Here is a 15,013-nt window from a genome sequence, read left to right as displayed (position 1 = left end):
AGTTATCAAGTTGTACTTTATGAATCTAATGTGCATACATACAAAGTTTAAACTAATGTAGAATAGCAGACACCCTTTATAAAATTATTATAAAATTATTATAAAATTATAAAACGCCTTTGCTTCCATGGTAGCGTGGCCGAGCGGTCTAAGGCGCTGGATTAAGGCTCCAGTCTCTTCGGGGGCGTGGGTTCGAATCCCACCGCTGCCAGTAGGTTATTTTGTACCAAGTCATCCTTATTTGTGTAAAAGAAAATTGATGTGTGTGTTTTGTTAGAAACACCATAAAAATATATATTTCACACGTTATGCACAAAATTATATTTCTCATATGTCAAAAGAGGATTTCTGGTTAGATTTATTTATTTTTTTGAGAACAACTGATGTAGTTATTAGATGGCTCCAATTTAGTTCAAACAATGTGAAGTAAAAATAATGTAAGATAAATCAAAACAAAAATAAAAGGAAAAGTAAGAAAATAACGACAGTAATAACAACATAAATATAAACATGGATAATAATATAAAAAGTAATATTAAACTTACTTATATTAAATCACTGATAAGTAAATAATGAGTGCTATCCAGTTTTTACATTTCCAGTTTCTTAGAATAGGTTTGACACTCTGTTGCTTTACTTAGTAATATTCACCCAAATTCCCTGGTTCCCTTATAAGTTTCTTCCTCTTCCATCATTTGCCACAATACCTTGTCACTGTCACCTCAGTCACCTCAGATGTGCTCATTGGGGATAAATCCAAACAATATAAGTATAAATATGTCTAATATTAATCTTAAATCTTTGTATAATATCAATCTTTGTTTAATGTTAAACTTTTTGTACTTTTTGCAATATTTCTAATGTTGTGTAAAGATGCTTTGACACAATGCCCATTGTTAAAAGCGCTATACAAATCTTTTTTTATTATTTCATTGAATTGAATATTTATTTCTGATCTTTCTCTAAAATCTTTTGATTTTAAAGGCTTTATCCTTTTTATTACCTGCAGCAACCTTGAACGGGGAGCAGCTGAAAGAACAACACCACCCTGTTAATTTCCTAATCAAAGCTGAAGTGTCCTGCTAACTATTAATTTTCACAGTATTCATATTGGTGTGTATATTCAGTCTCAACACATTTAATATTCCCAAAAGCATTGTATACATATCTTGTATTAAACCATGCAGTGTGTGACCAGGTACAAATTGTGAACAAACAGCTGTGTTAGAAATGAAAACAGAAATGTACATTTCATAATTTAAGCATACACTTTATCTCAGTTATTAGACATATACAGTTGAATGTTTGGTTACAGTTACAAAAAAGTGCTATAAATTTAAATTAAATACACTTAATAGTGAGTAAAGCACCGTCTTTTCCCACTACTAGATATAATTATGATCAAATACCATACTAAACTAAACATTACAAACCTAATCTTGCATAATCCACAGTATTTACATAGTATTATTACATATACTATACTGCTGTTACCATTAAATCTTATACATGTTTGTAGACTACTCGTGTTTCCTGGTGTGAGACGCTTTAACTTAGTGTTTAATCCACAGTTTTTATATTATTACAGAAACTATACTATTGCCATTAAATGTCATGCATGTGTAAATAACGGGCTAGGTTTCATAATGTATGCTGCTAATATTACTGTAATGAAAGCTTAAGTTCACAAAGATCACTGAGGTAATTTTCATTATCTACAAAGCTCAGTGCCTTCTCAAAGCACTCTATGGCTTGTTGCTTTTCTCCTTTTTCCTTGTGAATGATTCCAAGTATTCCATAGGCTTCTCCATCCATTGGGTTGTTTTTAATTCTTCTTTTTGCAATCCTTTCCAGTCGTTCAGCACTTTTTGTCCCTTCGTATCGTTTTGGATTTATCTTCAGACATTCAATGTATTGTTTGATGGCAGCAGATTCACATCTCATGCAGTATAGCTGAAAATCTGCATAATACATTTGAACAAACTGGTAGTTATCATTTTTTTCTTTAGCTACTTGAAATGTATTCTGAAACATTTCTTCTGCTCTTGACAGATCCCGGTTCCCCCCATACTGAAGGGCCAGTTCACACATAGCAATGATGAAGCTGGGCTTCATTTCAGTTGCCATTTCCAAGTGGTAGATGCACTGGGTTTGAGCTCGATTAATTTCAGCACCTTTTGTGTGGTGGCTTCCTGCTTGCTTCAGATTCAGGATTTTTTTCTTATAGCAGAGCCCCAGCTGATGGTGTATGAAGGATGAGTTGGAGACTTTCTCTAATGCTCTCTTTAGAAGGGCAATGGACCTGTCCACAGAGCCTTGACTCCGAAAAAACTTCCCAACATATCGAATCACATGTGGGTGTTCTGGAGATCTCTCTAAAGCTTGTTCTACTAGGCTCTCTGCCTCACTGTACTTCTTGTGAAAAGCCAATTTAAGACCAAGCAGAACTTTAAGAACATCATCATCTGGATTAGTGACTATGGCCCGTCTAAGTTGATCAACTGCATTTGAAGTAGATTTATCTTGGAGAATATCCTCTATCCGACAAAGAGTAATTGCAAGGCCAGCATTCCATTCACCTTCATCTGGTTCCAGCTCTAAGGCCTTCTTGAAGCACTCTTTAGCCCTTTCATAATATTTGCGAGAAAACTTAAGGAAGGTCCATCCCTTCTCTCCAAGCACCTCAGCATAAGGGACAGAAGGATATTTCACTTTAATCTCACTCAGCTTATTCAGGTAGCTTTCACACTCTGCCAAATTACCCATATGATAGTGTAACCATGCAAGGTCTCCATAGACAACAACAAGCAGCTTGTCACACTCATTTCCATGAGACTTAGTTAGCTCTACAGATCTCTCAAAGTAGCTGAGAGCCTCAGTATTGGAACTTAGTAGAAACTTCACAAATCCCATACAGCTGTGTGTGCGCACAATTCCTGCTTCTCTTCCAAGATCCAGATTAAGCTGTTCTTCTAGCCTGTTCAGAAGATCAGTGAGATCTAGATCATTTTTATTCAGAGCCCAGGTGAAATGACATTCCAGCTGAACAAGGCTGGTCTTTAAACTTGTGTCTTGTGTTGAACTGTTAGAGAAAGAACATTAACTCAGTCATACATACGTATGAAGAAGAAAAAAAAAAAGACTCAAGGTGAAATAACTGATATGCATTCACAAAAAAAAAAGTTGTAATAAACCTTTAATAGCATTAACGAACATTTATAGCATTCATAATTAGCCTAATGCTAATTATTAGGCTCGTATTATCGTATTATTTATATAGCTATAAAAACTTAACACTCCTTTGACCAAATAAAGCTAAGGTTTTAGTAAGGTTATTTTTTAAAGGACGAGCAGAATGACAACACTTCCTTACCTCATCGTGTTCAATCTGTAATGTAATATACAAACAGATACTGAGGCTATTCTGACCCGGGTGTAAGCTGTTTATTTCTATGCCTATGGGTTCAGGTGAAACGAATGCACTTCGCTTCAGAAGAAAACGAATCTTTGGATGGCATCATTAGTAAACAAACCTCTGGATTGAAACGTCCGCTTTGAACTAGTAAATAAAGTAACAGAGAGAAATCTGTTTGAACATCTTGTATGAACAATGCTTGAAGAAGGAAATGCAAAAACAATCGTCCTTCGGTTTCGTTTTCTACACCCACAATAACCACTTGCTTCTATTTACTTTCTGACTAGTCCTTCCATATCTCCACCTTGTTGTTGTTGTTGTTGTTGTACTTCCGGTTGCTCCCTGTTTGGAGTCGCCAAGCTGATCATCTGATCTGTATATTTGCTTTGGCACAGGTTTTATGCAGGATATCCTAAATGCAACCCTCCCATTTTCACTACATATCTCTATGTACCACTGTCATGCAAGCATTTAAACCTTCTCGTATTTCCTCAAACTAAAAAGATGAATTATTTTTGCTAAATAAAGTCCCAATTTCAATGGTTTGGAACAGACCTACTGTATGTGGAGTGCAAGGCAAACTTAACCTTTTGGTTGTCTCTAGTTTGTGGACAAATACTTAGGTTTCAACACAATTTTCATCTTTCACATTGTTTTCACGAATGTCTGGTACAAATATGTGGTCTTGTTTTATGAATAAAACATATAACCTTTGCATTAATTATAGAATATTTTAGAAATGTTAGACCCTGCCCTGTGTCACATGAGGGGATTGTTGTTACTTCATGTGATGTCTTAAAATCTCTCTATAACAATTTCATTTCATTCAATTAAAAACATTCCAGATAAACTATTGTCTGTAAAACATTTATTAACTTTTAAATAAATGATATTAAAAAGTGTTTATGAATAAGAACATGAAGCACATGTGATTGTTTGTCTGATTGTTTACTTGCTTATTTACTTATTGCTTGATTATTTGTCTGATCTATGAATTAGATCAGATACACATGATCCTTTCCCTGCCCTTTTGGCACGAGCCATAGTACCTCGAGGATAAGTACCTCCTAATATTCTCAGAAAAAAATTATGGGAGTAAAGTAATGAGTATTTTCATTGTGAGAAGTCTTTAGAGTGTCACATGGCAGCTATGGATAGCTCTTAACCACATCTCTTATTCACTTGCCCCTCATACTTGAGTCCTGGTGTTCACAAAAGAAAAAAAAAATTAACACTAAACCCAGAGCTGAAAATTAACATCTGTGTGAAATTCATCTTTTGCTAAACTTATTTTCCCTTAATATCTTCCAAAGTGGTTTTAATTTTGAATTTAGATTTTTTTACACAGTGTTGGTATGACAACCAGTAAAGGGGAAGTTTCTTAATACCAGTGTACATGGAATCTACTAAATAAAGTCTGTTACAACGTTCCTCACATTAAATTGTTCCCTATTCTCTACTACTTATTTTCTGTAGACACATTGTTCTTTCATTTAAACAACTGTGGACTTAAACAGCAAAATATTTTGTGTCAGTGTCTACAGTTCTGGCCACCTTGGTTTTAGATCTGCCAACCCCACACTTGTGTAACGTAGACAGCAGTCATTTGCAGTTCTATATACTTTTAGTATATTATTGCAAGCCAAATGCAGGCAGTGATGTAGTAGCCACATAACACCACTTTCAACTGCTGCAGTGTTCTGCTGAGGTGCTTAATTTAGTGCACAAACTCTCTCTCTCTCTCTCTCTCTCTCTCTCTCTCTCTCTCTCTCTCTCTCTCTGTGTGTGTGTGTGTGTGTGTGTGTGTGTGTGTGTGTGTGTGTAAATCCCACATTTTCCTTGCCACTGTTGCCTCTCGCTTCCTCATTAGAGATAAATGTATAAATGTATATGTGTGTATGTGTGTGCGTGCGTGTGTGTGTGTGTTGAGGCTTTTGTTTCTGGTTGAGAAATAAACCACATTCAGTTCATCTTTATTTCTGAAATATATTCTATACATATATATGTTCTGTCCAGTAAATGGAAAGAATACAAATGAATACATATGCAAAAACCAGCACAAAAGAATAATAAGCACTAAAAATTGCATGTGAAAAGTGGACAATAATAAAACAGGAAGAAGAGAAGGAAGGAACTATACGCTTTAATTTTCATTACAAGAAAGTGTTTTTCAAAAATAGCATGCAGGACAAACTTTAATAATTCATGTAAAGATTACTTTAGTAAAGGAAAACAATTTCAAAATGTAAAGCAGAAACAGAGTCAGGTGACATGCAAATAAAGTTATTTGAGCAAAAGAAAAAACAAAGACAAAGAACTAGAAACGTCCTAGTAACCATAAACACAAGAACATAAGTCTCAGTAACAAAAGGACATGGCACTGAACATGACCTTCACAATGAACTAGAGGACTGAATGTCCTTAAATATTATGACTGTGATTGAGTATTGGAGTCCAGGTCTGTGCAATCAGAATGAAAGTGAATGGAAATGTGAGAGAGTTTTGAGATGGTTATTTGGTGTAATTTTTAGTGGCAGCTCTGTGGTCTGGTAGTTGTAGATAGTGCCACGATTGTAGGCTACTCTATGTTTCATGGTGTGAAAAGCGTAAACTTGTGTTTTATACACAGTTCATATATTGTTACAGATACTACGCTGTTGCAAGTAAATGTCATGAATATTTAACTGACTGTGTTTTACACTGCATTTTGGTAATATTACTGTAATGAAAGCCTAAGTTCACAAAGATCACTGAGGTAATCCTCATTGTGTACAAATCTCAGTGCTGTCTCAAAGCACTCTATGGCTTGTTGCTTTTCTCCTTTTTCTTTATGAATGATTCCAAGTATTCCATAGGCTTCTCCATCCTTTGGGTTGTTTTCAATTCTTCTCTTTGCAATCCTTTCCAGTTGTTCAGCACTTTTCTTCCCGTCATAATAATTTGGATTAAGCTTCAGACATTCAATGTAATGTTTAACTGCAGCAGATTCACATCTCATGCAGTACTGCTGAAATTTTGCATAATACAGATGAACAGTCTGGTAGTTTTCATTTTTTTCTTTAGCCATTTGAAATGCATTCTGAAACATTTCTTCTGCTCTTGACATATCCTTGTTCTCCCCATACTGAAGGGCCAGTTCACACATAGCAATGATGAAGTTGGGCTTCAGTTTGGTTGCCAGTTTCAAGTGGTAGATACATTGCTCTTGAGCATACCTACTTTCAGAACCGGTGTGGTGGTTTATTGATTTGCGATTCCTTTTCTTATAGCAGAGCCCCAGCTGATGGTGTATAAAGGCTGAGGTGGACACTTTCTCTAATGCTCTCTTTAAAAGGGCAATGGACCTGTCTACAGAGCCTTGACTCCGAAAAAACGTCCCAACATATCGCATCACATGTGGGTGTTCTGGAGATCTCTCTAAAGCTTGTTCTACTAGGCTCTCTGCCTCACTGTACTTCTTGTGAGAAGCCAATTTAAGACCAAGCAGAACTTTAAGAACATCATCATCTGGATTAGTGACTATGGCCCGTCTAAGTTGATCAATTGCATTTGAAGCAGATGTATCTTGGATAATTTTCTCTATACGATAAAGAGTAATTGCAAGGCCAGCATTCCATTCACCTTCATCTGGCTCCAGCTCTAAGGCCTTCTTGAAGCACTCTTTAGCCCTTTCATAATATTTGCGAGAAAACTTAAGGAAGGTCCATCCCTTCTCTCCAAGCACCTCAGCATAGGGGACAGATGGATATTTCGCTTTAATCTCACTCAGCTTATTCAGGTAGCTTTCACACTCTGCCAAATTACCCATATGATAGTATAACCATGCAAGGTCTCCATAGACAACAACAAGCAGCTTGTCACACTCATTTCCATGAGACTTAGTTAGCTCTACAGATCTCTCAAAGTAGCTGAGAGCCTCAGTATTGGAACTTAGTAGAAACTTCACAAATCCCATACAGCTGTGTGTGCGTGCAACTCGTGCCTTGCTTTCAAGATCTAGGTTAAGGTCTTCTTGTAGCCTGTTCAGTAGATCAGTGAGATCTAGATCATTTTTATTCAGATCCCAGGTGAAATGGCATTCCATCTGAAGAAGGCTAGTTTTTAAATTTGTGTCTTGTGTTGAACTGTTAAAGTAAGAACATGATTAAAAGTAAAATAATATATGAGCATTCTCAGAAAAAAACATCTATATTTTATATAATTAAAGAACATTTAAAGCATTCTTCTCAAAAATAGGTAATGGTAAAAGAGCTGTCAAAATAAGATCAAGGTCAAACTATGTACCTTAAAATATTTTTTACATTAATTCATATTATGTAATAGATACAGACTCGCCATACAAAAAATTAACACCCCCATGACAAGCGAAGATAAGGTTTTGTAACTTTTTTAAGTGTGCACTTAGAATGATAAAACTTACCTCATTATTAGTGATCTCTGTGCATATAACAATGATAAATCCTATTGTGATGACTCTGCTGACACGGATATAAAGTTTTAAATCCTCTGCACATAGGTTCAGAAATGGAAACTGATAGTGCTTCCTTTTCAAATGCACTCAAATCTTTGAATGACATCATAAGCAAATCAGGTCAACTCCCATGTCTATAGCAAAGTCCAACAAATACGGCCTACAAACACAGCTACCCTGTATTTCCCAAAGCACAACTCTGTCACATTCACAGTCAATGGACTTTTTAATCATGTGTACCTGTTCACAGTCACACACACACTCAAGGCGATGTCCGAAGCTGTAGTATGCTCTGGCCCCATCCCAATGGCGATGTAGCTTACGGCAGGTTATGGTCGTTGAACTGCTATCCAGGTGGTGCTTGATAACAATGTGGGCTTCATAGATAATTATAGCACTTTTGAGAGCAAGGCTGGCCTGTTAGTGGGATTGTCCATCCCACTCGGGAAGGTGCTGCTCACATTTCTTGCAGCATTGCGCATAGTTTAAGAACAAGCCTAGAGTCATTCTCTGAGATGGGTGCCTTTTGGGTCATACCTTTTTTTAAATATACCTTAAATAGTTATATTTCTGATCATTTCATGTGATAGTAGATTAGTCAAACCTTTAAGAAAATACATTTTCCCACCTCAGGCATGAAATTCTAATCGATATTGAGTGTTTTTTCTTACTGAAAGTTGTTTTGGAGTTCAACCCCGTCACAGACCACTTGGACCCTGTTTAAATATGATTTAAAAAGATTTTCAAGTAAATTCTTGTAGAAGCTTTTCAATGAGATGTCCCTTGTTTGATATCATTTATTGCATGTAGAATTGTATTTTTAAATACTCACCATTTGAATACCAAATCAGGTCATGAAAACTTTATCTAACATTGGTCTCCATATCTTATCACAAAATATGCATTAACATTAGAATTTAATCAGGCTTTCATATTTATTCAGACTGTCCTGTAAATTCTGCACACAGCAAAACAAACATTGAACTAATTTGTCTTCTTATCACGAAAATATTAATAAAAATTATCAAATATTCAGGGTTGAACTCAGCATAACGGGGTTGAAAATGATAACAGGGTTGAAGTGATGATCATTATTTCAATATAGCATGGATTTCTTACCTGTAAAATTAATGATATCACATTCAGTAAAATTGTATTTTATTAAAGTTGGCAAAAACAAACAAACATTTTAGTATTTAACATTAAATCAAAAGCATTAAGCAGTAATTAATCACAAACATCAATCGATCTTTCCATTTGGTCCAATTTTATCCCTTATAAAAACAACATAGGCTTTGTTGGAATTTCCATGTGCCGTGTTGTCACTTGCTTAGGAGGTGGGATGAGCTCAAGCACATCATCAAAAACATACCAAAGCACATCCTCACGAGCAGGCCAAAAGAGCCTGTTTGACCCGACACGGTGCATTTTACTTGCACATGCGTTTCATCCATCTCAAGTATTATTCCTGGGAACAAATCTTTATCATATGTGAGCACACTCCACTGCCCTAGCACCTCTGGGTCTTCCCAATGGATTTGTGTCTGCCTCTGTGACAAAGAATCTGGCACCTTCTTAACAAAGCTGAAATGTTTTGTGTTCCAACACTCACATTGTAACTGCTTCTGGGTCGAGCACATACAGCTGGCATCATGAGACATTATCTCTCCTGGAGCAAGAGTTACCACCTGATGTATCCGCATGGTTGCTGGGACTGCTGGTAGGTTTGATGGCATCCTCTCAAGTGCCTGCTCAACAGTATCATCATTGACAAAGAGCAACTTGATCGATGTGTTGGTCTCCAAAAGGGCCTCGAACAGCTCATGTGCATCTTGGATGTCCCGGCCATGGCTTATTAGCATGTCAGCAGTCCTCTTCAAGGCTGCTCCAACACCATCTGGTGCTCCTTTGCCATGGCTGGCCTCAACAAAATTCCATGTCCCTGCCTTAATGCCTCTTTTCGCCAGCTCAGTGCTAAAAAGGTAAATTGCCCTTCTGCTTGTACTGGGTACAAGGCCCATCACTAAAGAAGTGTATCACAGAAACCTCTGGGTGTGTTGCCTGCACATAATCCAATACAGAGTTCAGATTGTCCCAAATAGCTGCTGGGCTTTTGTGCTTTGATGGAGATATTGTGTTAAAGCAGGTCGATTCTTTGCTACCGCCTACACAAAGAATCCCTGTATGTAGTGTCGCCTGTTGAAGAGATGATCCAAAGTGCACTGCTTGGATTTCAGAACTGTACTTGCAGGTGAAGTTCTCCGAAAAATCTATGTGAATTAGACATTCATCAGTAGCCATGCTCTTTCTCAGCTCACGGTAGTAGGCATACTGTTGCCTAATATTGAATGAATGCTTCTTGAACTTGCTTAGGTGTGTGTGGAACTGCTCAGCAAGTTGCTCCTGGGTTCCCTCAACAATTTGTTTAACGGATATCTATACTTTTGGCCCCTCCTGATCATCCATTTTTGCCTTCTCTTCTGTCCCCCACTGAGAATAGGACACTTTTTACACTGTTGTACATACTGGAGAGGGGAACTGTTTTATCTTTACAGTTCTCACACTCCCCATACATACAATCCTTGCGAGTGGTATCACAGGACACAGTTTTAGTAAGTCTCTCAAGATCTGAGGTCTCGATCAGCTTCAACAATCGATCAGCATTTTGATTATCCGGACTTTGTGGAGGTGTGTCGCTATTCCTCAAAGCTTCCCTCTTCTTCTGTCTTTTTTTAGCATCCCTCCACATCTTTCGCTTATGTCGTTTAGCTCTGTCACTGTAGGCCCAGGCTAGCTCCTGCAATCTGACTATAAGTTTAAACAACAGTTCTAAGTAAAAATTCAAAGAAGAAATGATCAGCCAAACTCACGAAGACTGGATTCAGTTGAGATAGGTTTATTGACAGTCGTATAGACAGCAATCAACCAGCTGGTACCAGGGATACAAATTTGTCCAGTAGACGAGACTTGCCCCGAAGCACTGCTGATTACAGTAAGCTTATATACAGTACTGACATGCCCCCCTTTTTGCCATACCCCCTTCGTTATCCAATCATAATACCGCTCACGTACACAGTTTTGCCCGCTTAGGAAATTACCATTATTTCCAAATTGGAATGTTTTGCCCGTACATTGGGTCAATATTTTGCCCACGCATTAGGCCATCTAAATTCCCATTATTTTCCAACCGAGGGGCCCCGTCCCCATAGTCCTTGGGCCTACATCATCAGGCCATGGAGCTTATAAGTTGGTTTTATGTGCTTTTAGACTTATTCTCTTTTCTGGGGTCTTCTTCAACACAACTCAACATAACACACTTGTTCATGGGTATGTATGGATTTTCTTGTACTCCAGCATTTTTCTCTTCTATATGACTCAAACCTGTTCTTCTACTGTTCAGTCTCTTTGGATATGGTGTGCAGTAGTCATTGGTTTACTTATTAACCCAGTGATATTTCAGAGTATTGTATATGCCTGCTGAGGCTCTATTTGTGGTGTGTTCTAGCTTCAATCTCCGCATGGGTAGCACACCTTTTGGATGAAACTGACCTTTCCACACCGTCACCTACTGCTGATCTTCTCACTGAGGTCATTACTCATTATATCCAGGATATGGAGAGTCGTGGTTGACCCAGCGACACATCTGCTGTTAAGGGGGTTGATGTCTCAACACAGACTGCTACAGTTGTTATCAAGTCTACTCAGACTCCTTCAGCCTCATCCACACGCACTCAGGCTACTCAAGCTCCATGGCGTGTTAACAAAAAGACTCAATATCCTCCTCGCTATGCTGTCAAACCATTTTATATTAAGAAGTGACTCTTTATGATTTTGCATCTCCCTATTAAAACCCTTCTGCTCAGTTTTGGGCCTTAATATTGTGTGCGCACGTGTCCTTTCTGCCTCTGTGTGTGTGTGTGTGTGTGTGTGTGTGTGTGTGTGTGTGTGTGTGTGTGTTGGTTTCTGTGTATTCTTAGCCTATAGGGGTGGTTAATCATTATGCCTAGGACCTGCTAGCTTCTAATGTCCTATGCACAGTATAACATTTGACTCTTGATGTATGCTTCTTCTCCCCATCTTACCTTTCCCCTAGTCCGTGGTGTATTTTTGCATTATTTTATTAAAAAATTCCCACATCACGCAGATCGCTTATTTTTTTCTTTTTCCCTGCCTCTGTGTCTCTTTTCCACTTTCACGCTCACTCCTGAGATATGTTTCCCTTCTCTTTGCGTCTGCATCTCTTCTTGCTCTGTACTGTCTCTGCCTTTCTGCTGCTGTTTTTGCCATTGGGATGTCTGAAAATATTGAACATAAAATACCATAATCGATTATTTCTAACAGTTCACATCACAATACAACAAGTCTACAATTGAGTAATCTACTAAGAAGTGTCAAACATTCAACCCTGTCACAATGATTCAACCCTGTTATAATAAAAAATGTGACGGGGTTGAATGTGACGGGGTTGAAGTTTTTGGCTAACAGTAGCTGTAACTCCATACTTAGCTAAGACAGTAGCATCACATGGCATTTAGGACATCATACAAGTTTAATGTTTTGCAAAACTATTATTTATTTCTTCTTAAACCGTTGTTTACTATCATTTAGTCATACAACAGAGTTGAAATGTTGAGCCTGACAATTTTAATCTGACAGTGAAAAACATGAAATATAGGTAAGAAAAGATACTGACACTTGCCTTTCTTTGCAGTATGTTCTTCAAGAGACTTGTGTGATGTCACTTCTTGGATGTGATGCCTCAGGGATTGATCCATTATTTTTATAGTATATAAATAGTATGGCGTGACGGGGTTGACAACAAACTGGAGGACGTGTATAAATATTGCAATTTCATATATAATTAATGCATTTATATATATATATATATATATATATATATATATATATATATACGTATATATATATATATATATATATATATATATATATATATATATATATATATATATATATATATATATATGAATATTTTAGTAGACCAACATATGATTATATTAGCAGCAACCTTTTGGTATTAATTGCAGTTTTTATTTGTTTGATATTCAATGAAAATTTAATGATGGTTAGTGAGGACATGCAAACATGCTTGTTGTCTACTACTTAGGCATCCCATTATCTTTAAATTAAAATAAAAAAAAGCAATTGTGTTGCATTATAATGCAAAGGCACCTGGTTCTATTAATTGACAGCGTTAAAATGCATTTTGTGATTTCCTTCAATTGAAAATCTTTGAAGTAAGTTTGGGGGACTTGAAGGGCACCCAATTCAGAGAATCACCCCCTAATTAATCAGTGACAATCCTCAGCCAGCACCAGGTAACAGACAAGCAGGCTAATCCAGCCATCTGCTAGCTGCATTGAGTTGTCACCCCGGGTTCACAATATAGAGACTGTGTCTGTTTCCCGAGAAACTTCCACAAAACTCTATAAAATCTCAGAAAATTTGTTTTAGTAACCTTATTAGGATTAAATTAGATAATAGTGAATGCACAGCTAGCACCTTTGATTTAAAGCTAAGATTGTGTGGGCGCTGTTGAGCAGCCAATGGAGTAAGACGTGTGATTTGAGACTCCTGCAGAGTTTATGGTAATTGTTATTTTATTTCGCAATTTGGATTACCTTTTTGATATATTTACCTCTAGAATATTTTGTTAAAGCCATTTTTCACCACTTGGGCATATTATCATGGCTGGTAAAACAGCTAAAACCCGTGCCACAGTGACCCAACAACTGAGGCCTGCTACACAGGTAGCGACCCCGGACCCTGGGGCTCCATCTTCACCCCGCAGCTCCACCTCTCCCAAGGAAGTCGCCCAGGTAATTGATGCGGAGTCCCTGAAGCGAGAACTGCTAATCTTATTAAAGCAAGACATTGCTGAGATTTTTAAGACCTAACTTTGTGTGGCACTGGGTGATGATCTGTCCACAATTAGAGCTGACCTACAGTCAGTAAAAACACGATAAGGTGAACGATAAGGCCACTTCAGACACAGAGTTGGCTGCACTCAGAGGTACAGTGGGAGAAATGGGGGATTCTCTCTCCATCTGTACTGATGATGTAGCTGAGCTTAAAAACAAACTTGCACATTTAACCGCGGAGTTTGTTTCGCTGCAAAATAAGTGTGAGGACCTCAAATCTCGGTCGCGACGGAATAACATTAGAATAGTCGGGATTCCTGAGGATACCATCATTAACACTACGGTTGTCTCTACATTGCTGAAGGAAGCTTTTAAACTGGATTACATATAAAGGTGTGGAAAAAGACTGTCTCTGCAGAAGAGGCCACGAAGAACGATGAACATTGGCTAGCGTTTTATTCTGCAATAATACGGTAATATCATGGTGTGTTTACTTCCTGTTTATATAATGGGGTTTACATTAAAAGAATTGACTACTGTTCAGTATTAAGACTCCGTGGGAGTTATCTATCTCTCTACTACAGCTTAGTCTCAGGCTATTCTCCGAGTTGATGTCACAATCACGTGGCATCAATGTTTTTTTCTCTTGTTCTTGTATAGTTGTCTCCCTTTTGGAGACTTTTTTTTCTTTCTTTCTTTTCTTTTTTTTCTTCTTCTATTTCTTCTCTTTTTTTGGGGTGTGTATATGATGGGTGTGTGTTTGTGTGTGTGTGTGGGGGGGTGTCCTGGCCATTTGGTACTATTCATGTGCACTTAAATGAGCACTGTTAAGTTGAATTCCAGTAATCCTGGTGTAGGCCCATCTGTTCGTTTCATTAGCTGGAATATACGTGGCATGAGTAGCCCATCTAAACGTGGTAAAGTTTTTAGCCATTTGAAACGGGTTAAATCCCACATAGTGTTTTTGCAAGAAACTCATCTCAAATCTGAAGATCATTATAGGCTGCAGGCTTCTTGGATAGGGCATGTCTTTCCTTCTAACTTTAACTCTAAATCAAGAGGAGTTGCTATTGTGATCAATAGAAACTGAAAGAAACTGATCAATATTCAGTTTCTACCTACTGATGTTATTGCTGATAAAAATGGCAGATACCTTATGGTTGTAGGCATGTTAATGCAAACAAAGGTGCTGCTGGTAAATGTCTATGAACCTAACTTTGATGATGTTGAATTCGCCAACAGATTACT

General features: G+C 37.5%; 2 protein-coding genes and 1 non-coding gene across 3 annotated transcripts; 1 reads left to right on the top strand and 2 right to left on the bottom strand.

Moving 5' to 3' along the window:
* Window positions 1-129: 129 nt before the first annotated feature.
* On the top strand, window positions 130-211 carry trnal-aag (transfer RNA leucine (anticodon AAG)). The gene has a single exon. It is a non-coding gene; the product is annotated as a tRNA-Leu (tRNA).
* An 899-nt stretch (window positions 212-1,110) lies between these two features.
* Window positions 1,111-3,703, bottom strand: LOC132839634 (interferon-induced protein with tetratricopeptide repeats 5-like). The gene is made up of 2 exons (XM_060860722.1): window positions 3,374-3,703; window positions 1,111-3,082 (listed from the first exon to the last, which is right to left on the bottom strand). The coding sequence occupies exons 1-2, from the start codon at window positions 3,376-3,378 to the stop codon at window positions 1,663-1,665; spliced, it is 1,425 nt and encodes a 474-aa protein (XP_060716705.1). The 5' UTR covers window positions 3,379-3,703; the 3' UTR covers window positions 1,111-1,662.
* Window positions 3,704-6,129: 2,426 nt separating this feature from the next.
* On the bottom strand, window positions 6,130-7,855 carry LOC132859762 (interferon-induced protein with tetratricopeptide repeats 5-like). The gene is made up of 2 exons (XM_060890695.1): window positions 7,836-7,855; window positions 6,130-7,539 (listed from the first exon to the last, which is right to left on the bottom strand). Exons 1-2 carry the CDS (start codon window positions 7,838-7,840, stop codon window positions 6,132-6,134), a joined length of 1,413 nt encoding a protein of 470 aa, XP_060746678.1. The 5' UTR covers window positions 7,841-7,855; the 3' UTR covers window positions 6,130-6,131.
* Between the last annotated feature and the right edge of the window lie 7,158 nt (window positions 7,856-15,013).

Source organism: Tachysurus vachellii, chromosome 2, assembly GCF_030014155.1.
Source record: "Tachysurus vachellii isolate PV-2020 chromosome 2, HZAU_Pvac_v1, whole genome shotgun sequence".
Lineage (NCBI taxonomy): Eukaryota > Metazoa > Chordata > Actinopteri > Siluriformes > Bagridae > Tachysurus > Tachysurus vachellii.
The sequence above is the reverse complement of the archived record's forward strand: the minus strand, read 5'-3'. Positions and strand labels throughout refer to the sequence as shown.